The sequence below is a fragment of the Nicotiana sylvestris genome, chromosome 1 (genome assembly GCF_000393655.2).
Source record: "Nicotiana sylvestris chromosome 1, ASM39365v2, whole genome shotgun sequence".
In the NCBI taxonomy this organism is placed as follows: Eukaryota; Viridiplantae; Streptophyta; class Magnoliopsida; order Solanales; family Solanaceae; genus Nicotiana; species Nicotiana sylvestris.
Genome location: NC_091057.1, coordinates 30,470,637 through 30,492,708, shown reverse-complemented (window position 1 = coordinate 30,492,708; position 22,072 = coordinate 30,470,637). Strand labels below are relative to the sequence as shown.

Here is a 22,072-nt window from a genome sequence, read left to right as displayed (position 1 = left end):
TCACCTGAAGGCTGTCAAAAGGATACTAAGACATCTCAAGGGAACCCGTGACCTCTGCCTATTGTATCCTAGAGGATATAGGTTTGCTCTAGTTGGCTATGCTGATGCTGACTATTCAGGTTTTCATGTTGACATGAAAAACACTTCAAGAATATCTTATTTTCTAGGTTCTGTCTAGTGTCTTGGGGAACAAAGAAGCAAAACTCAGTGGCATTATCTACAGTTGAGGCTGAATATGTGGCAGCAACATCCTGTTGTGCTCAATTGTTATAGATAAGATAACAACTAATGGACTATGGTATTTTTGTTGATTGTATTCCCATCTTCTGTGATGACACTAGTTCAATAAACATTGCTAAAAATCGATGTCAGCATAAGAGAACCAAACACATTCATTAGACACCACTTTCTCAAAGACAATGTTGAAAAGGGAAATATCTCAATTAACTTTTGTAAAACTGAAGATTAAATTGCTGATATTTTTACTAAACTCTGAGTAGGAATCACTTTAAAAGGAACAGAATAGAACTAGGTCTAATTAATTCTTCCAACTAGGTTGAACCCCAGTGATTGGCTAGAAAGATTATAATTAGATGTAGATAATTAAGTACAATGTGTTTGATTCAGCTTCGTGTTTGTATCAAGCACACACATTTGCTCGGAAAATCTGGCTGATAACTATGTTGCATGATACTAATGTGAAGTGCTAAAGCTTTATTGCATAAATAAGTAAGTATCTACCAAAGAGTTGTTCTTCGACTCAGGTACGTGCCATATTGTCTTAATTCACTAGGACTTAATTTCCTAAAATTATTGTTATGCTCAGACTTCTAATTTTGTTGGCATCACTTCCAGTTGTCTTCTAGTGAAAGAGTAAGGGGGAATCCTGGTACAATTAGAGTTCAATTACTTCTGAAATCCTAACAGTCAAAGTAACCGTTATAAGAGTCCCACTAGAACTCAAATTCAGTCACCTTCTCTCTTCCAGTCAAATTAGGAGTAATGTCTTTAAAAGGCCCTTAATCAAGAACCAATTCTCTCATTCTCTTCATCGAGTCTCTTATCTGATCACCATACCCAAATCCAGCCAAAGTCCCTCTAAAGCTAAACTATTAGCCAAGGCTGAAGCAAAATCCAAAATCATGAAGCCCAAATCAAAGAAAAGTGTCAAGTCATCAAGTGAACCTACACCAACACCTGCTCCTTCTCCTTTGATATCGTCCACTGTACCTACATCAACATCCCATGTTCCTGTTGCTCTCACCATCCCCACTTCCATTGCACCCCCCACTTCCAAACCAACCACCCATACATCTGAGATTACTATGAAAAATACCTCTAAGTCAACCAAGGTCAAGGCTACTCTAAGAAAATCTATCTAGGAAGTGGCTGATGCAACTACTCAGTTAGAGACAGTGGTCAAGAAAGCTATGGTTCAGGGGGAATCCGTACTAGTCATTGCTAATCAAGTATAAAATCCTCCTTCAAAATTAGATATTTTGGTATCCACTATAGATGCTACACCTTTAGACACTCTGCCACCCACGAGTGAGAAACCACAAGTAGAGGAATTCACTATAGAAAAGGGTGTAGGCAATCTGGGGAAAGAGGTAGATACTACTCCTGTGGTGCATATGGTTGAGGGGAAGGAAGTAAAGAACTAGTATAAAAGGAGGCATCTGATGGTCTTTCATTTATTTGGACGAAGAATGAGCATGATGATGGGGGTGAAAAAGAAGAAGAATCTGTGGACGGTCATGAGGAACATATTGCTCTAGACATAGCTAATAAAAAAGAAAAGAGTAAAAATGAGGAAGAATCTGGAGATGAGAAGGACACTGATACGGATGATAAAATAGGTGAACAAGTAAATAATTCTGTAGAAGAAGAAAAACATAGTGAAGAAGAAGACAAATCTGAGAGTGAGGATCAAGAAAAGGTAAGTGGGAGTGAAGGAGTGGATGAAAAAAGTGAGGGCGAGAGTGACAATTTGATTGAGGAATTTGAAGGCTCTATGACCATTGGGAACACTATCATAGCCCCTTCAGAAGAAACTAGTGAAGAGAAAAGGATTCAAGAACCTGGGCCTCTGTTAACTTCTTTCACTGGAGATGAAGAGGTTAGTAGTGATGAAGATGACTTGCCATTGTCTAAGGTAGGGAAGAAACCCATGAAGACTCCTATGAAAGCAACAAAGTCATCAGTCCCAACAAGGAAATGAGTGGCTCCTCCTACCAGGTCTCCTCTTACAAGGAGTAAAAGAAAGGTTGTTGATGAACAAGTCATTAAGGAGTCTAGAAGTGCAAAGAAGCCAAGGAAAAAGGTTTCAATTGTGGAACCTGTGGTTGAGTTGGATGGAGAAGATGAGTCTAAGTCTGCTTTGCCAGCTAAGGCCTCTACACCAAAAAGAATGTTTCCAAATTTACAAAAATTGCTACCCCTTCTACAAGGGCCAGTAGAGGAAAGAAAAGAAAGAATGTGCTAACTGTAGTTGATAGACTCACAGAGTTCAGGAACAGAAAAGTGCTTAATGGGAAGATTCTTGCAAACATTGATAAGAAGGGGATGGCTCAACTGGTGGAAAATCTTGAGCTACAGGGTTAGAAGCACATATTTGGCAAAGCCTTCCCTCATGTATGTGTTCATGATGTGGTGGAGTTCTATGCAAATTTCAAATTTGATGGGAAGGTAGTCAAAAGTAATGAAGAGGGTTTAAAATGGAGTTTGATGCTGAGGAGATGTGGATGCTTCTGAACATCTCTTCTTTGGGATTTGACAATTACTTGAAGAAAAAGTGGTCAGCCATAGACAATGATGTTGACACTGGCATTGTAGTCAAAAGAAAATTTTCTCAAAAGTTTGAACAGGATGCTCCCGAGAAGGTGTACAAGACTGATTTGACTCCTTCCTACAAGTTGTTGTTTCATTTTGTCAATTCCTGCATTCTTTAGAGGTCTGAGATAAGGCATGAATTACCCTACTGGATATGGTTATAATGAAATTGCTTGAAACTGGTAGACCTATCAATCTCATTAGCATGATGATTCAGCATATGGCAAAATCTGTAGACACTTCTAAGCCTAAGCATGCTATGCCTTATGGTTTCATGTTGACTAAGCTGTTTGACAAGCTCAACATTGCCTTGCCTGAGTTTAAGTATGGAAATCACAATGATTTTTTGGATGTTATTACCCTCAAGAAGTTTGGCTATGAGGAGATCAAGACTAGAGGACCCATAATATATGTTATTCTACCTAGGAGAAACAGGGTTGCAGAGCTCAGTAAGAGGTTGGAGTTGGCTGTTGAAGAGAATGCCAAGCTTCATGAAGACAATGATAAGCTGAGAAAGGAAACCAGGCAACTTAGGGAAGAGCTCAGAAGAGATAGGGAAGCTCATGCCCAACAGATTACCACTCTTGTGAAAGCATTGACCCCCTTTATCTCTCACCCATGAACTTTTTCCTTCCTAGTGTCCTTAGTTTCCTTTGCTATTCCAGTGATGCTTTATATTTTTTTCTTCCTTTTCTCTTAGTCTGAGTAGTTTGCAGTATACTTATTTTATTTTTTCCTAATGGTTTAAGACGAGGTTCTGGGCTTATTTTGGCACTACTAAATGTCTCCTTTTGTATTGTTTTACTAGTTTGTACAATATTGGATCTTCAGCCTAGTCTGTTTGCCTTGATGTTTCTTTAACTTGTGTTGTAGCCTGTTTGGCCTTGAATCTTACATTATTTGTGTTTTATCTGTCTAACATCTTTTTTTTTCGATGATGCCAAAAGGGGGAAGATAAGGTTATGAGGATGTGGGCAGTGAATATACATGTCTGTCAATAGTATTTGTTGTGATTATCTGGTTCCGTTGCGTACAAAGTTTGTCATCATAAAAAGGGGGAATTTGTTGAGTATTGAAGTTTTGATGATTAACAAAATGTGATTAAATGCAATGATTTAAAGAACCAGATCCTCAACATAGCTGCTTAACTGTTCTAAGAACCAGCTCCTCAGGTTAATGATTGTACGTCTGTACAAGACAGTAGCTTTATCTCAAAAGTTACTCAGGTCTGAGTTTGGTGGAAGAAGGTTGCTACATGTGATAAGGGTTGTTGCTCAAGAAGATACGAATAATTCAGTCAAAGACAAGAGTTCCAAAGCTTATGGAATCCTTGGAACAGTAGGAGTCCTATCAAAGGAGAAGCTGACTATGTATAGGACTCCCAGAAAATCTCAAGTCTATGCGTTTAAATACTATCTACTTTGGACTTCTATTTTTATCCTTTTACACATCAATTGAAGAGTCATATTTTTTTCACTCTAGTCGAGTACTTGTATTATATTCTTCTGGAGTCAGTCTAGCAAATGTGTTTTAGGAAATCGAGTTGTAATGAAGCATCACAAATAATTACTAAGTTAGAGTGAGTGTTTGCTTTACAAGTTAGAGTAACTTGTAAATCAAATAGTTGCAGTAGGAGTATTGAAGAGTATTGAATTACAATCTTGTAATTAATACATTTTTAGTTCATTATTCTAGTGGAGTTGAAGTTAAAATCTTACGTAGTAGGCCATGGTTTTTGCACCTTTTGAGCATGATAATTTTTCACGTAAAAACTGATGTGTTTACTTTATTGTTACTTTATTTCAAGTTTAAGGAACAAAATAAAAAACCCAGTTCTTTAGTGAATCATATGGGCACTCAAACTAACAACTATATCCAAGCTAATAGGTTAAAATATTAAATAATAAACACATTTAATCTCTGAATATAGTTGTTTTGCATGAATAATAAATCGAATAAAATTCTAATCCAAAAATATTTGAAAATGAGAAAAGAATAAAATAGTATAATGGAATTTTTGCAGTTTACAACAGATACCCGAGGTTGGAGTGAAAATAGCACGGGTTAGTCAGTTTTCGTGATCGATAATTGAAAAATAGCCAACGTTTGCAAAGTCATTGAAAAATAGCTTCTATTTTGCTGCAATATGGAAAGTTACAGTATAATATAATGGAGATTGGTGCACCTGTGTATGAACTTCCAGCATATTATGCTGGAACTCCAACACACGAAAAGTTCCAGCATAATATACTGGAGATTGGAGCACCTCTGTAGGAACTTCCAGCGCCAGTATATTATGCTGAAATATTTTTCGAATTTTAAGTAGTATTTTTGTTCTAATTTATCTTTACATGAAAAATGGCTAAATTTCGATTATTTTTAAAAATATGACTATTTTTCAATTACCTGCTATTTTTGAATTTCACCCGCGGTTGGAATACCGGCCCAGTCTATCAAATATGGGCCTAAACGTTGTAAGACAAGTCCCACTAATATCAATCAACTGGGCTACCATAAATAATTCCAGCTCCATACCCTGATTCTCTTCCAACAATTCCATTACGCCTCTCCGTTCGCTAAAAATCGACACAAAGGGAGGAGAGGATTTTTTGAGGCAAAAATCAATGGCCACTGAAGCACCGATAGAGGCGACGGAGGTTCCGCCGGCGTCAGCGACGGAGACGGTGGCGAAGCAGCCACATAAGCTAGAGAGGAGATGGACATTCTGGTTCGATAATCAATCTAAGCCGAAACAAGGAGCCGCTTGGGGAAGTTCTCTTCGAAAAGCTTATACTTTCGAAACTGTTGAGGAATTCTGGAGGTATACAAAAAATACAAAACACGAGATCTCTTTTAGATTCTTCTGGTTATATTTTTTTTGCCCTAATTTAGATTTTTTAATGAAATTTTATCAATTGTTTTATGAATTGGGTAATAGCACTTTTGATTCATAAGTTATTGAGAAATTCTGATTTTGTTCCCTGTAGCATTTAACTAAGCATATTTAACCTTTTATTCATTAAAATGTGTGTTTTTTGGTCCCATTACATAGGAAAATATGTTTACATTTAGATTAGTTTTAGAACTATATTACCCTTAAATATGAAGTAGTAGTACAAATTTAACATAACATATGGGTACTTAAATGATTTAAAAGTTAATAGTTCGTTAAAGTGGGTAGATTCACAAATAGAAGGATGAAAAGTGCACATTTTAATTAATTCAAGTTTAAGTATGCATAAACAGATAGCACAAGGACTATAACTAGAATATTTCAACATTTAAGGGTCAAAAAGAACACTCTTCCGTCCTTAATTAATTAAGATGCTTTCATGTTGCAATGTTATGTTGATGTAAGAGTATATGAATATGTTACCTTCACAAAGAGAGAGCACATGTCTTGGACCTACTTTGTGCTGGAAACATATTAAAAATTATACTTTCTACTACCTGCTCGCTCATATGAAACTCTGTTTTGGGAGTTCGAAAAAATATTCACCATTACGTTAATTATGGAGTATTATTTATGGAAAAGTTCCATTAAGAATATTGTCCTATGCATCTTTTGCAATTTTCAAGAATCTAAGTGCACCTAAGGGGGTGGGCTAGTGGTCAATGAAGTACGAGAAGAACCTTGAGATCTCAGGTTCAAGTTCCAGCGGAGGCGAAAAAAATAGTAGGTGATTTCTTCCAATTTGCCTAAGCCTTGGTAGGCAGAGATACCCGATACCAGGTAGCAGGTACACGGCAGAAGCCGGACATCACGTCATAAAAAAATCAAGAATTTGAATTATTTAACAATCCAAAGCTTGTGATATGTTCTCTGTACACCTAAGTTTTTAGGTATCAATTTAGTATTTTCTTTAACCACCACTAATATAATTACTATACAGTCAAGCATTGTGCTATAAAACCAAACAGTGCCATTTTTATCTTAAATTTCATAATTTTCCATGTAATGAATTTACTGCTGCAATTTATCCATAGTTTGGATGTTGTGTGGCTTTATTTTAATTCATTAATGAGATATTACTGTTTAGAAAGTGTAATAGTTCCACTATGTGGGATTATACTGGGTTTGTTGTTGTAAAGTATAATAGTTGGATAGAGGCTGCTTTTAAATGTCAATTGAAGTGTTAGATCTTTCTCTTTTCAGTTTATATGATCAGATATTCAAGCCCAGCAAGTTGACTGCTAATGCGGACTTTCATTTGTTCAAAGCTGGGATTGAGCCCAAATGGGAAGATCCTGAGTGTGCTAGTGGTGGCAAGTGGACTGTTACGAGCAGCAGAAAGGCTAATCTTGAGACTATGTGGCTTGAAACTGTAATAAAATCTTCTCTTTACTTTTCTTGGTTTCTGTTCAGTAGGCAGGATGTCATGAAAGCATTATGTTGATTAGTTTCTAGTTAAAGATGCTCACATGTTGTTTGCTCGATGGAATTCTTTTGAATAGCTGATGGCATTGGTCGGTGAGCAGTTTGATGAGTCAGAGGAGATATGTGGAGTGGTTGCCAGTGTACGTCGGAGTCAGGATAAACTTTCCTTATGGACTAAGACTGCCTCCAATGAAGCAATTCAGGTTATTGGAATTCTCATGATGTAGAATAGTTACTGAACTGAAAACTGTGTTATGTTTTACCCTATATCATAAATCTGATATGAAATATTATTTAAAAAAGAATATACCAGAATATGATCTTTTTCTTAATGATGATGATATGGCCCATCTTCCCTTCTAAAAAAGGAGCTATCTCCAATTCTTTTTTAAATGCTGAAAAAGGAGAGCGTATTTATTTGAGCACTGAATTTTGAGAACAAGGGAAGCATGCCCTTCCCCGTTGTGACCCATGGATGGAACACTAGATCTAGTTATTAAATATCGGTTAAAACCATCACATGCCTTAGCTAATCAGTGGCTGAAACTATTATTTCTTGGTAGGGAAGTCCTTGATATTTCCTTTAACTTGTCTCTAACCGGAGTTGGCAGATATGATGTTGTTTTTGTAATGGTATGACCTCTACCATGTATTTGTTTTGAATTTTTTCTTTTGATAAAGTAAATAATTTTCTTAGTGATGGGGTGACCCCGTATACAAGCCTATACCAAAAAGTGGAGAACCTACAACAAAATATGGTTGTCAGTGAAAGAAACCAATCATTTATACACATAAAGACCTCATGGGTACACCAAAAAGCTAGAAACGAGAGGTCGTTTTGCAATTTTTCGAAAGCATTATCAACCTCTTCAAATACTCTCATGTTCCTCTCTTTCCATAGAACCCACATAATGGCTGATGGGGAAACATCCCATGCCCTCGGTCTTCTCTTCCTCCTGAAGGCCCAAGTATGCAACGCCTCTTTCATTGTGCACGCATCACGCATTATATTCGAAACCAATTTAGGACCACCGACCGCAACTGTCCAGCCACATGACAACGCAACAAGAGATGGTTTTACACCTTTGCCCGCACAACTGTACAAGATGCAACAACTAACCATTTGTTCTTATTATGGGCCTTTTGTTGCCGTTTTGCATTAGGCCTTCGCTAAAAACACTTTGACCCTGGCTCATATCCCTTGAACTGATCTATGGACATATAGGCATCTGAATGTGCTTCATTTTCATCTTCTAAAGTACCCTTGTGCTTGAAATCGAAATTTGCTGTGTGGTGATGTTCTATAGATCATAGATGGTAAGAAATTCCAAAAGGGTGTGAAGTTTGCAAAGGTGTTCCCTAGAAGTCTGTACTCATCAGCTTCTCATCTAAACACAGGAATGTGGTTATTTTGAAGGGTTTTACTTGTCACGAAGTGGATGCAGGACCCCCTCCCCCCAACACACACACACACAACACACCCACCCACCCAATATGTCTTTGTCTCCAATTTAATTAATTAATGATTATGGATTTGGGAAAATGGAAATATGCTATCTGGACTTTAAGGTTGTACTTTGCAATCTTTTAACCTTTCCGACTTGAACTGTATAATGAATTGATAATGTTACAACGACCTTTTAACATTTGTTTAGAAAAAAGGGCAACTCGGTGCATGATTCATCCCGCGTTTACACAAGATCCGGTGAAGAGCCGCAACACTAGTGCGTGTGATGGAAACAACTTTACTGTTGCTCCAAGACTCCATTTCACCTTTTTAACATTTTAGTTTTTTTATTTAAGTTTGGGGGTGGGAAGAGGGATTTCAAATGGAGACGTGTACACTAGAAAGAACTAACTGAAAAAGGACAAAGGACAGATAACCTAATGCTGTACCTGGGACATAAACCATTTCTCTTATCTTTGCCTTCATGATTTAGTGATTTTTCTCTTTTTTCTTTTCCTTGCGAAGTTTTCACATTGCCTCTTAAAATGTTTAAAAACTCGTCAGGGTGGTAAAGTGCAATAGGCCTTTTATACGAATAAAAAGACAAAGAAACAGCTAAACTGAAATAGTATTTCTTCAATCTCACCTAACAGTTTCATTCATTTACAGTGTACCTAATTCTGGTTGGTCTTGTTTAATACACCTTCTCCTGTGTGTACCACTAATGCACTTGCTAAGGATGATTTAATTCCCACACCCATACTTAATATGATTTTTTATTCTGATATCCTATATGATCCTCTTCTCCCATATCCCCCCCCCCACCCACCCACCCACCCACCCACACAAAAGATGCTGGAAAATGTATCTTTCTCCCTCTGAACATGCAGCTTGGAGTTTTAGACACAAGTTCTTGTATTTCATTCGTTAAGCACTATTCCATATTATACTAAAAGCTTATATTAGACATGTTCATCTTACAGTATTGCAAGACACAAGGTTCAATTTAAATTCCATTACATTGCTCCACTAGGTTTCCTTTTTTGTTTATTGTTGTGTGACTGCATGTGTTTTCCTGCTTTTAACACATGTAACATGTCTGGATATCAACAATCTTCATTCCTAACCTTTGTTTTTTGGCATGATGCTACACTTGATGCATTGTTTTCCTGCTTTTAACACATGTAACACGTCTGGATATCAACAATCTTCATTCCTAACCTTTGTTTTTTGGCATGATGCTACACTTGATGCATTGTGGTTTCGCAATTATATATAACCGGTTGGTTTTATGCTGCAGATGAGCATTGGTAGGAAGTGGAAGGAGATCATTGATGCTGAAAAAATATCCTATAGTTTCCATGTAACTTCCCTTGCCGCTTCCATTATTGCAAAGTCAAGTGTCTTTTATCTTTCCTCCTGTTAATTTCTTTTCCTCTCGTAATCAACCTATCTTTTGGTCGTTGCAGGATGACTCTAAAAGGGAAAGGTCAGCTAAGAGTCGATATACTGTGTGAATTCCTTTATTGTGTGGGATTGACACTGGTCCCTAGATTTTCCAATACTGAAAATTGTACGATTAGCACAGTTTTGCGCTTGTCTGCTGCAAAATTTTGATTTTCTTTTTAAATTTATTCGCACTTGATATGGATCTTTGGATGTATTGTGTTAAAGATTTTGTTTGGTTCTGTGTTACTTATCTGGAGCCTGCCCCATGTATTAATTTAACGATGAGAGTTGCAGTTTTCATTCCTCAAAGCCAAGGGACTTCTGTTCTGTCAAAAGGTTTAGTCGATTGATAACTAATTTGATATGTAGCTTATTGTGATGAAAGAAGAAAAAACTGTTTTAATATAGCTCACTGTCGAAGTGGTCGAAAATCATCTAAAGAAAAATGATAGTAGCAAAAGGAACTGCTTTTTAGTGAGGCTATCACTAGCTAAAAGTAGTTGCAAGTTACTATCAAAATCTGTAGCACTTTTTCATACAATACAATAGTCACAACTCAAACATCTCGTGTTCTCAAATAGTCATATTGTTTTGCATCCAACTGAGAATTTAAGAAAGTAGTCTTGTAAGTCCAAAATCTATTCGTTATAAGTCCAAAATCTCAGTTATAGTCTTTACCTTGTACATTCTCTTCCAAATATTCATTGGCTTTTAGTTTGCACTCATCAACTTGGATTTCTCCCTCTAAAGCCAGCTTTGTGTGAGTTGCCTTGTGCGAGGAATTATGAATGATGCAAAACAGTTCTCCATTTGTTCATCTTCTATGACACATTATTTGGAGAGTCAAAGAAAATCCTCTTTTAACAAAATTGCAATAACTATCGGGGTATTAAGCTGCTTAACCATACTATGAAAGTCTGGGAGAGAGTGGTAGAGCTAAGAGTGAGGAGGAGTGTGTTTATTTCCGAGAACCAGTTTGGGTTGATGCCGTGACGTTCGACTACAGAAGCTATCCACCTTGTGAGGATATTGATGGAGCAGTATAGGCAAAGAAAGGACTTGCATATGGTGTTCATCGACTTAGAAAGGACATACGTCAAAGTTCTGAGGGAGATTTTGTGGAGATGTTTGGAGGCTAGAGGTGTACCTGTTGCCTACGTTAGGTTGATTAAGGACATGATGATGGATTAAGGACCTGAGTGAGGACAGCGGGTGGGTGGGGAGGACTCGGACCATTTTCCGGTTATGATGGGGTTGCATCAGGGGTTGGCACTCAACCCTTTTTTGTTTGCTCTGGTGATGGACGTACTAACGCGACACATCCAAGGGGAGGCGCCGTGGTGCATGCTATTTGCAGATGATATTGTATTAATTGACGATATGCGAGACGGTGTGAACGCGCAATTAGAGGTATGGAGGAAGACCCTACAATCTAAAGGTTTCAAGTTGAGCAGAACCAAGACAAAATACTTGGAGTGTAAGTTTAGTGGCGAGACTCAAAGAGGGGAAGGGGAGGTGAGGCGGGACTCGCAGGCCATCCCTAGGAGAAGGAGTTTTAAGTACCTTGGGTCTATTATTCAGGGGGGTGGGGAGATTGATAAAGATGTCACACATCGTATTTGTAGCGGGATGGATGAAATGGAGACTCGCTTCCAGTGTTTTGTGTGACAAGAAGGTGCCACCGAAATTTAAAGGCAAGTTCTACAGAATGGTGGTCAGACCAACGATGTTGTATCGGGCGGAGTGTTGGCCAGTCAAGATCGCTCATGTCCAGAAGATGAAGGTAGCAAAGATGAGGATGTTGAGATGGATGTGCGGGCACACCATGTTAGATAGGCTCAGAAATGAGGTTATTCGCGACAAGGTGGTTGTGACCCCTATTGAGGACAAAATACGGGAAGCGCGACTTAGGTGGTTTGGTCATGTGAGGAGGAGGAGCACATACGCTCCGGTGAAGGAGGTGTGAGAGATTGACATTGGAGGGTCTATGGAGAGGTAGAGGTAGGTCAAAGAAGAGGTGAGGAGAGGTGATTAGGCAAGACATGACGCAGCTTCGGCTGACCGAGGACATGACCCATGATAGGAAGGTATGGAGGTTGAGGATTAGGGTAGTAGAGTAGGTAGTCTAGAGTGTTTGTAACAGTAGTATTGGCACGCAACCTCGCTTTCTATTGGTAGTAGGTTTGTATGATTAACCGTTGTTTTCTTTCATTGTTGTTCGCCTTACTATCTTGTTGTTTTTATTTTGCTTTTATATGGCTTTTTGGTACCTTCCCGTCTTGTCTATGCTTTCATTAATGTGGTGCTTATGCTTTCCTGAGCCGAGGGTCTATTGGAAACAACTTCTCTATCCTCACAATGTAGGGGTAAGGTTTGCGCCCAGAGCTCACGGTGTGGGATAATACTGTATGTTGTTGTATCTTTTAAATATTTCGAATGACTTACAATTGTGACTTATAGTACTCCATTTAAGGGTTTTTTAATATGGACATTTCATTTAAACAAACTTGAAGAATATATGTTTGGACTAATACCGAAAATTAAACAGCTTGATTCGCGTATTCTAAACCTCCCACTTAACATTAAACAGTGAGACGCATTCCATGTCTCCCCCTACACAAGACGTTCAAATTTAAAAGCAATTTGGACTTTTGGAGCGAGGAGAGGTCAAAAGTAACGAAACCTTGTCACCGTTACTTTTCCTGAAGATCTGCCTTTCTTTCGAAAATTTCTCTAGAACTTTGTTATTTCCTTAAAAGAGTTAATATAGTGAATATGGATAGAATCTAAGTGTTGAAACAAGAAGGCATACCTAGACTAAAACGCATATGTTTGAATAATACAGATAACTAAGTTGTATCAACATTGAGTTGTTTCAAGTACACAAAGCTATAGCTAAGCTATTTGATCATAACAACATTTCCCATGTCAATGGTATGGGACACCATACATATAATATATAAAGCTGATATCAAGCAAGAAATCCAAGTCTTTCACCATTCTTCTTTGCTAGTCGGATCAATCCTTGCCTTTGCTTCTGATCTGCTCCTATTGATTTGCAGAACTCTGTGATTACCTGAAAATCAAATACCATACACAATTCCTTTTTAGTATTATATCTTGCACAAAATTGTAACATTGATGTTCGAATTGTGACCTCTTCGCCTCTCGGTTATTCTTTAGATATATATATATATACACACACATACATACATACATACATACATACATACATACATACATACATACATACATACCTAACCGATCTTTCGTCTAAGGATGCCTAACCGCCGCACCAATCATTAGGGTGGGACACTGCAAGGTGGGTAGTTTATCTGGGGCGGATGCCTCCTAAAGAGTAACAGAGGTGTACGAAGGTAGGCTCATGCTAAGATTCTGCTCGTGAGCGTAATGGTATAAGCCTACCTGAGTGTGAGACCAACTGGTCGACAGAGACAAAAGTCGGCCATAGTGATTTGAGAGTCCCGTGTGGAAGTGCTCTCGCTCAACGGATATGTTTATGTATGTGTGCATTATAAACATATAATATACATATTTTATACACTTTTTAGCTGGCGAATGCAATTAGTTTTGGTCGACCCGACAATTTGGTATTTCCCCTTTCTTGGAGACTCAAACACTACATTTATCTTAGAACATCCAATTACAAACTGTCCTCGATAAAATCTTTTAAATATGTTTTATTTTGTTATCATTTTAAAGTAATTCTCGTGTAAATATTCTATCACAAGTTTACTTTAAAAGATAAATTGATCAAGTTCGATGTTACAGGACATCTGGTCAAATTGAAGATTAAAAAACATAACCTACTTGTTTAGAACAGTAATATTAAAAGTTTGAATTGGAAATACAATCTTAAACCGCTCTTTGTTTGAACCCTTGTTTCACATTCATTCGAACTGATGCTATAAAATTTTAAGGATTTGAAACTTTTAAAACTGAACCATAAGTTCAAAATCAATCCAAATAGACAAAACTAAAGATTTTGTTCTCAATTTGAAAATAACACGTAGTTGTCTTTAAATCTTGAAATTAATTTACATTTGATCATTTCTTTTACCAAACAACTGTGATATATTGCTGACTTTATTTCCAAATTAGAACATTGTTAGAGCATTCAATACCATCACATTAAGAAAGACTATTGCAAAAGCTATATCTACCCAAATTCTACCACAACTAAGATATTAAGAATATAGGGAGAGAGAAAAAGGACATCAACCAAAAGCAGTTAGATAGAGCACTCAACGATGCTCCCAGTGGTCAATGGCGTGAGTGCAAAACAACAGGTGATTGATATTAAAAATTTTGAGCAGACACAAAAAAACGTAATTTATGTCCATCTAGCGAGCAAATCGAGTTATTCAGTATATATGTTGGTGTGAGGAAATAAGTATCTAATGAAATAGTCTGGCGCAAACTCAACACTAAAGGACAGCTCTGTGCACGAAGTATCCCGAATTCACGCGGGATTCAGAAAAAGGCTGCAGCCTATCCTGATGCAAGTATCAGTGGTTTGGACTTGTAATCTATAGGTCACATGAAAATGACTTTACCGTTGCTCCAAGGAGTCACTTCAAATTGATCTCAACACTACCGTTATTTTAAAAAAGAAAAATCTGCTAGTAAATGGTTAGTACCTGAGAGTGTAAAGCAATAGCTTTGCCCCTAAGCTGATTGAAACGTTTCTTGCCAACAATATTCCTAGTGACAACAACAATAGGAGCAAATAATCCTTTCCCATCATTAACATTCCCCATCATTGGCCTTGATCTCACTGGTTTTCCCATACGTACGTTCATTGGCACTTTCCTAGCAAGAATGCCATAATCTTCACCACCAATAGATGAAGAAAAAGAAGTAGTAGCTGAAATTGAAGTTGTAGTTGTTGCCATTGAAAATACTTAGAATTTTCAACTACAAGCTACTTAAAATCTTCAATATTGAATGGTTCTTTGTTGTTGTGGTTGTGATTTAGAACTTGTTGTGTTATAAAAGATTTTTTTTGTGGTTTATGAAGAAGGGGTTGGTTGTAAACTTGGTAGCCTTTGGTTTTTTTTGAGTGGTAGTGAAGGAAAGGAAAAACAAGATGGAATGTTGAGAACCACACAATTGCATTGGCTGGCTTTGATTTTTTGTATTGGACTTTGATTTTTTCCAGCAACACGTATTTTATTTTACTTGAATAATAGGAGTAAGATTCTTGTTTTTTTTATGGTCCCCATTTTCTTTTTCTTCATTCCATCTGTTTGGGAGATCTGTATCTTCTATTCTAGTGGCTCTTTTTCTCCATATGGGGTCCACTACCATTCATTCTTGATCATCCTTGTGAAATTGTAGCCGTTGGATTTATTTATTGTTTAAAAGTCTTTTAATGATCGCAAATTATGAGTCACAATTTTGGAGCTTGAACTATTTTATTCTGTATTTCTATTTAAATGTTATTAATGATGAATTTTGTGAACCACCTAATTTAAAATTTACGCAAAGAGATGAGCTTATGCTTACTCTCAGTCTCTTTGCTTGGTAGGTCTACGGGCTAAGCCCCTTACTTAAGATTCACTTCATAAGGCTAATTTATCGTGAGGCTTTGGTTATAGACTAGCTACTTCTAGCGTCTATACTAGCTCTTCCACTTTAGTGTAGTTTTAGTTTGTATTGGTACTGAATGAATATATTAAACAAAGTGAGCAGCCGATCAGACGTTTTAAGTGTATAATAGTATTTTTTTTTTTTCAAAAATTCCCACGAAATACATAGGCAAGCCTGGTGCGAGTTCAAACTAAGGAGGTTGCTGATGAGGGAAATCAATCCCAGGTCTTCCTGTAGGAAATCATTCACCAAACCAACTTAGCCATTTGTAAATCCATTTGCAGATTAAAAGTTATAAGTGTTGGGCACATGCCCATGTTGTCCAGCCAAAGGCCCAATGGCCTAATCCTATTCTCTTTTGGTTTCCATTCCTATTCGGAATTGGATTTGATTTTTGTTCCTATTTAGAGTTGGTTTTGGCGTTAAGGGAAAGCACCACTCATGATCTGTATTGAAAGACTTAAGCACATAAGAGTGGTTTTTGAGAGAGTTTTCATCAAGAGAGAAGATAGAAGAAAAGTATTTATTTTGCTGCAGATTTTTATTTCGACCAACCAACTTCAAATTACGTTTTCGGATTCGTTATTCGTTGGATCAGACTGAAATATTGATTGAGTGTTCGTAACATCTTGATGTTTGATTTAGACGGTGGAGATCGGATTTGGAGGCTCGCAGTATCTGATTTCGAGTCTCGAACAACAACTTCATTTTTGTGGAGTTTCCTCTTTCTTCAATTGATTTATTGTTGCTTTTGTTGCTATTGTTGCTCCGTGTTTGACACTTGTTGTGTAGCTAATTTGGAGAACCCTTGTAACACTCTTATTGTTATAGTTGAGCTTTTTGGATCTTTGTGGCCCCATTATTTTTACCTTCGATTTGAAGGGTTTTCCACGTTAAAATTTGGTGTTCTTTACTTTCTTTATTTTCGGGTTTGCCTCTTTCTCGACATAATAGTGGTATCATAGCCTTGGTTATTTATCCAGGTTGTTACGGAATGGAGGCGAATATGAGCAAGATGGTATGTTTAAATTGGAGAAATTATAATATTTGGAGAAGCAAGATGAAAGATTTGTTGTTCGTGAAGAAGATGCATCTACCCATTTTTGCAGCTCATAAACCCGAGAGTGTATCTGATGAAGATTGGGATTTCGAGTACCAACAAGTATGTGGATATATACGCCAATGGATTGAAGATAATATTCGCAACCATATTGTGAACGAGACACATGCGAAGATCATTGTGGGAAAAGCTAGAGGTTCTTCCTTGATCAACTGTCTGGAATGGGAGTTAATTTTGATGATGAGATACAATGATTTTGGCTTCTTAATACTCTTCCAAACTCTTGGAAAACTCTTCATGTTTCTTTGACAAATTCAGCTCCTGCAGGTAAGGTGACCATGGAATATACCAAGAGTGGTGTGTTAAAGGAGGAAGTAAGGAGAAAATCTCAGGGTTCATCCTTACAAGCAGATATCTTGGTTACAGAAGACCGGGGGAGAGATAGAACAAGAGGCTCAAGGAGTAGAGGTAAAAGTAGAAGCAAGTCAAGGTCCAAATACTATAATATTACATGCAACCGTTGTGGCAAGAAAGGACACATCAAAAGGTTTTGCCGCAAGTTGAATCAAGACACTAGAGAAGGAAAGAAAGCTGAAAATAACGAGAACAATGTTGCTGTTATTGTTCGAGATGACCTTCTTTTTGCTTATGATGAAAACGCAATCAATTTGTTATCCCATGAGACTAGCTGGATAGTAGATTCTGGAGCTACATCACATGTCACACCAAGAAAAGATTTTTTTCTCATCTTATACTCCTGTTGATTCTGGAGTGTTAAATATGGGCAATGCCAGTGAATTTAAGGTGTTTGATGTTGGCACAGTTTGTTTGAAAACTAATAATGTTTCAATGTTAGTTCTTCAAGATGTCAAGCATGCTCCAGAATTTCCTTTCAATTTGATCTCCGCAGAAAGATTAGACGATGAAGGTTACCATAATGCCCTCTTTAATGGCCAATGGAAGCTCACTAAGTGCTCGTTAGTAGTGGCTCGCGGAGTCAAGTCTCACTACAAAAAACAACATTTAGCGACGGATTTTAGCGACAAACTTAGTTTCGTCGCTGATTAGCGACAGATTGGCTACGGAATAATAGTTTCGTTGCAAAAAAAGCCAAAAAATAATCAGTATATAATATAGCAACAGAATAACAACGAAATCGAAAAATCGTCGCTAAATATTGGCGCCCTCAATTTAGCTACGGATTCAGCGACAAAACCTGAGCGACAAAATTTATTTACCTACAGCGACAGAATTAGCAACGAAATTTCCGTCGCTATGCTTAATTTCTTTATCAAATTTTTAAGCTCCTTCATTATTAGCGACGGAAATTAAGCCGTAGCTAAATCCGTCGCTGATTACCACTTAATTATTTACCCTAGGCACAAAATTGGTAAAAGTTCGGTCTCTTCTTCGTCTAACAGGGTAGAACGCTGGGAGCAAATATAGGCGGTTGGGAGCAAAATCAATGGAAAATACACTTGAGGGCAAGAACAAGAGCAAAAATTAGTAGCCAACGTGAATCTAAGGTGTGTAGATGAATTTAATTTGTTTCTTCTTCTGTTTCTTATGAATCAGTAGCTTGATGGCGATGCCAATGACTACGAATACTATGTTCATTACACTGAATGTGAGTGAACATTTTCAAATTAATTGTTTTCTTCTTACTTTATTTGCATCAATTTGGAGCAGCTAGGGCTTGGAGCTTTATCAGATTTTAATTGTAAAATGGGGCTTTTTTGTATGTAAAGTTCTTTTCTTTCATGGTTGGACTTGTGTTTCTGGTTTAATTGTCAAGATAGGATCTTTTTTACGTGACCAATTAGGTTTTCACTATATTTGTATTTACTTCTTTTACAGTTTTACTGACTCTTTTTGTGCTTGTCTTGGTGAAGAAGTAATGTGTTATTAGCAAAATTGGGTTTTAATTTGACTTAAAATTGATATAGAATAGTATCTATCAATTCTTGACTTTGGTTGTGATAAGCAATTTTTCATTTTTTCCCCTTGATGAAATCTCCCAAAGTGCAAGATCCTTTTATTATTCAATCTCCTTTGTTTGTAAGAAGGTTTGGAGTATGTAATTTTTGTTCTCCCCTCTTCATCTTATTAGGGTTTATATAATTTGAAGTTGAATTTGAGAAAGTCTATGGATTAGTTTCTACTGTATCTGCTATTTTACTGCGATTTGATCTAGTGAGTTTTTTTCTTATTTTAGTTGAATAATTGCCATTTATGTCTAACTGTAGTTCCTGCACTTCCTTTTTTCCCATATCAGCAAGCATGTTCTAGCAACATTGTTGACAGGTAAAATAATGTGTCACTTTCTTTTAAGTTATTCAAACAAATTTTGCCTTGTAGAATCAGTTGATCATCTTTGGTAGATATTTACATCTATTTGACTTCGAATTTCATCATTGTTTGGTATATGAGAACTTTTCTTCTGCATATGAAATATTAGTATTTCACTGATCTCCCTGTAGCCTTGGTATGATTGAGAAGATGGTGGCATTCTTGTGTTTACTAAGCAGGAGTTTTTGATGTCTTTTTATATATATTTGTTTGCCTAAAATAATTAGTTTATATATATATATATATATATATATATATATATTTATTATCTTACTCGTAGAAAAAAGAAGTTTGATTATCCTGTTTTGTTTCTATATTAAATAGGAATATGGATAATTTAGAGCGTGCTTGGATGTACGAGATGTTGGATGGCCGAGGGGGTATTAATTCTAATTTTGTAACTGGCGTAGATAGCTTTCTCCTGTTTGCACGTTCTCAGCGAAATCGCATGAGTGGTGATAATGTTCGATGTCCATGTAAAAAATGTCGCAACATTATATACATGGATGTTGAAACAGTTAGATTTCACCTTTTTAAGTTTAGATTTGTTGAAAACTATTCTATTTGGAAGTATCGAGGGGAAAAAGATGTGACTGGTGTGACGTCTTCTAGCAGTGATCTACATGGTGGTGTTCAACCTGCATTAGGATATGACAATCCATACCGACAAATGATTTTAGATGCAGTTGGACCCAACTTTGGCCAGGGTTCTAGTTGGCAATCTTATAGTAATACTGAAGTTGAGTCGTCTCATCATTTTGAGCCTTCAATGGAGGACGAGTCTAATCCTTCAATGGGGGAGGATCCTAATCCTGAGTCTCAAAGGTTTTATGATTTGCTAAAGGCCGCTGATACAGAATTGTATCCTGGTTCTTCCCACTCTCAACTCGCAGTAGTTTCTAGGATGCTAAACATTAAAATGGAGAACACTTTATCACAAAGGGGATATGACCAAATGATGCAATTGCTGAAAGAGGCTTTACCTGAAGATAACATAATGCTTGAAAGTTATTATCAAACTAAGAAGCTAGTGCATAGCTTGGGTTTGCCGGTTGAAAAGATTGATTGTTGTAATTCAGGATGTATGTTGCATTGGGGTGACGATGAAGGCCTCACATTTTGCAAGTTTTGTGGCTACGAGAGGTTTAAACGTCGCGTTGGTTCTCGTAAGAGGAAATTAGTCCCTTATAAAAGGATGTATTATTTTCCTTTGATTCCTAGATTGCGAAGATTATATGCATCTTATGCTACCGTCGGTGACATAAGATGGCATCATGAGGATATATAAGAGGAGGGGGTAATGCGTCACCCATCAGACTTTGAGGCTTGGAAGCACTTCAATGAAACTCATCCATTTTTTGCTGTTGAACCAAGGAATGTGAGGCTGGGGTTATGTACTGATAGTTTCCAACCATTTGTTCAATCAGTAAGAAAATACTCTTCGTGGCCGGTGATTGTCACTCCATACAACTTACCTCCTTGGATGTGTCTGAAAGAGGCGTACATGTTCTTAACTGTCATTGTTCCAGGGCCAACCAATCCTAAACAAAAAATTGATATTTTTCTACAACCTCTAATAAAAGAATTGACCTTGTTATGGGAGGAAGGTGTGGAAGCATTTGACATCTCAAAAAAGCAACACTTTCAATTAAGGGCGGCTTTGACGTGGACAATCAATGACTTTCCAGCATATTCTATGTTATCAGGATGGAGTACTGCTGGAAAGTTAGCATGTCCTTATTGTATGGAGGACCCACAATCTTTTAGATTACGTCATGGTGGGAAAACAACTTGGTTTGATAGTCATAGAATGTTCCTTGACCAACATCATCCATTTAGGAAAGATCGTAAAAACTTTCTTAAAGGTCATACTGTCAAAAGACTACCATCAACACTTAGAACGGGAGAGGAAATTTTGAACCAAATTAGTGAGTTAGGGCTAAGGAAAGTAACAGAGGAAGATGCACAAGTAGTTAATTCGAGAATATGTAAATCTTGTGGATGGAAAAAGTGAAGCATCTTTTGGGATTTACCTTATTGGAGTTCTAACATGATTCGGCATAATCTTGACGTCATGCATATTGAAAAGAATATCTTTGATAATGTATTTAACATAGTTCTTAATGTTAAAGACAAAATCAAAGACAATCCAAAGCACGTCTGGATATGCTAACCTATTGCGATAGACCTCAGTTGGCAAAGGATGCTAGTGGAAAATATCCCAAAGCTGCATATACAATAGACAATGAAGCAGGAGATATCTTATTTGATTGGGTGAAAAGTTTGAAGTTTCCAGATGGGTATGTTTCAAATTTGGGTCGATGTCTAGAGACGAACAAGTCTAGGTTATTTGGCATGAAAAGTTATGATTGCCACGTGTTCATGCAATGATTAATGCCTACTACTTCCTAGCAATGTGTGGCAGGCACTTACAGAATTGAGCTTATTTTTTAAAGATCTTACTTCGACCACTCTACTAGTGGATGACATGGAGAGATTAGAAATAGACATCCCACAGATCTTGTGTAAGTTGGAACGTATATTTCCACCGGGGTTCTTTAACTCAATGGAACATTTGCCCGTGCACCTGCCATATGAAGCAAGAATTGATGGACCTGTACAATATCGATGGATGTATCCTTTTGAGAGGTAAATTTAAAACTTCTATGTCACAAAAATGACAAGTATGCTACACATGACTTTTTAATTTAATGGTCCATTCATTTATCTATTTAGGTACCTTGGAACTTTGAAAAAAAATGATTGGGAATAAAGCTAGTGTTGAGGGATCTACTTGTGAAGCATACTTGATGATAGAGTCAACACAATTATTTTCTCATTATTTTGAACCTCATGTCATTACACGTGATCATAATGTGGACCAGAATGATGATGGTGGTGTTGTAGAAGATCATAAAGGAAATTTATCAATATTTACACATCT

The 22,072-nt window shown here is 37.1% G+C and overlaps 3 protein-coding genes across 3 annotated transcripts; 2 read left to right on the top strand and 1 right to left on the bottom strand.

Moving 5' to 3' along the window:
- Window positions 1-1,430: 1,430 nt before the first annotated feature.
- Window positions 1,431-2,221, top strand: LOC138868211 (uncharacterized). Its single transcript, XM_070145712.1, has 2 exons — window positions 1,431-1,469; window positions 1,709-2,221. The coding sequence occupies exons 1-2, from the start codon at window positions 1,431-1,433 to the stop codon at window positions 2,219-2,221; spliced, it is 552 nt and encodes a 183-aa protein (XP_070001813.1).
- Window positions 2,222-5,456: 3,235 nt separating this feature from the next.
- Window positions 5,457-10,174, top strand: LOC104248903 (eukaryotic translation initiation factor isoform 4E-2). The gene is made up of 5 exons (NM_001302572.1): window positions 5,457-5,653; window positions 6,989-7,157; window positions 7,288-7,413; window positions 9,958-10,020; window positions 10,127-10,174. Exons 1-5 carry the CDS (start codon window positions 5,457-5,459, stop codon window positions 10,172-10,174), a joined length of 603 nt encoding a protein of 200 aa, NP_001289501.1.
- A 2,745-nt stretch (window positions 10,175-12,919) lies between these two features.
- LOC104248904 (protein PROTON GRADIENT REGULATION 5, chloroplastic) lies at window positions 12,920-15,355 on the bottom strand. The gene is made up of 2 exons (XM_009805255.2): window positions 14,768-15,355; window positions 12,920-13,182 (listed from the first exon to the last, which is right to left on the bottom strand). Exons 1-2 carry the CDS (start codon window positions 15,020-15,022, stop codon window positions 13,078-13,080), a joined length of 360 nt encoding a protein of 119 aa, XP_009803557.1. The 5' UTR covers window positions 15,023-15,355; the 3' UTR covers window positions 12,920-13,077.
- Window positions 15,356-22,072: the final 6,717 nt, after the last annotated feature.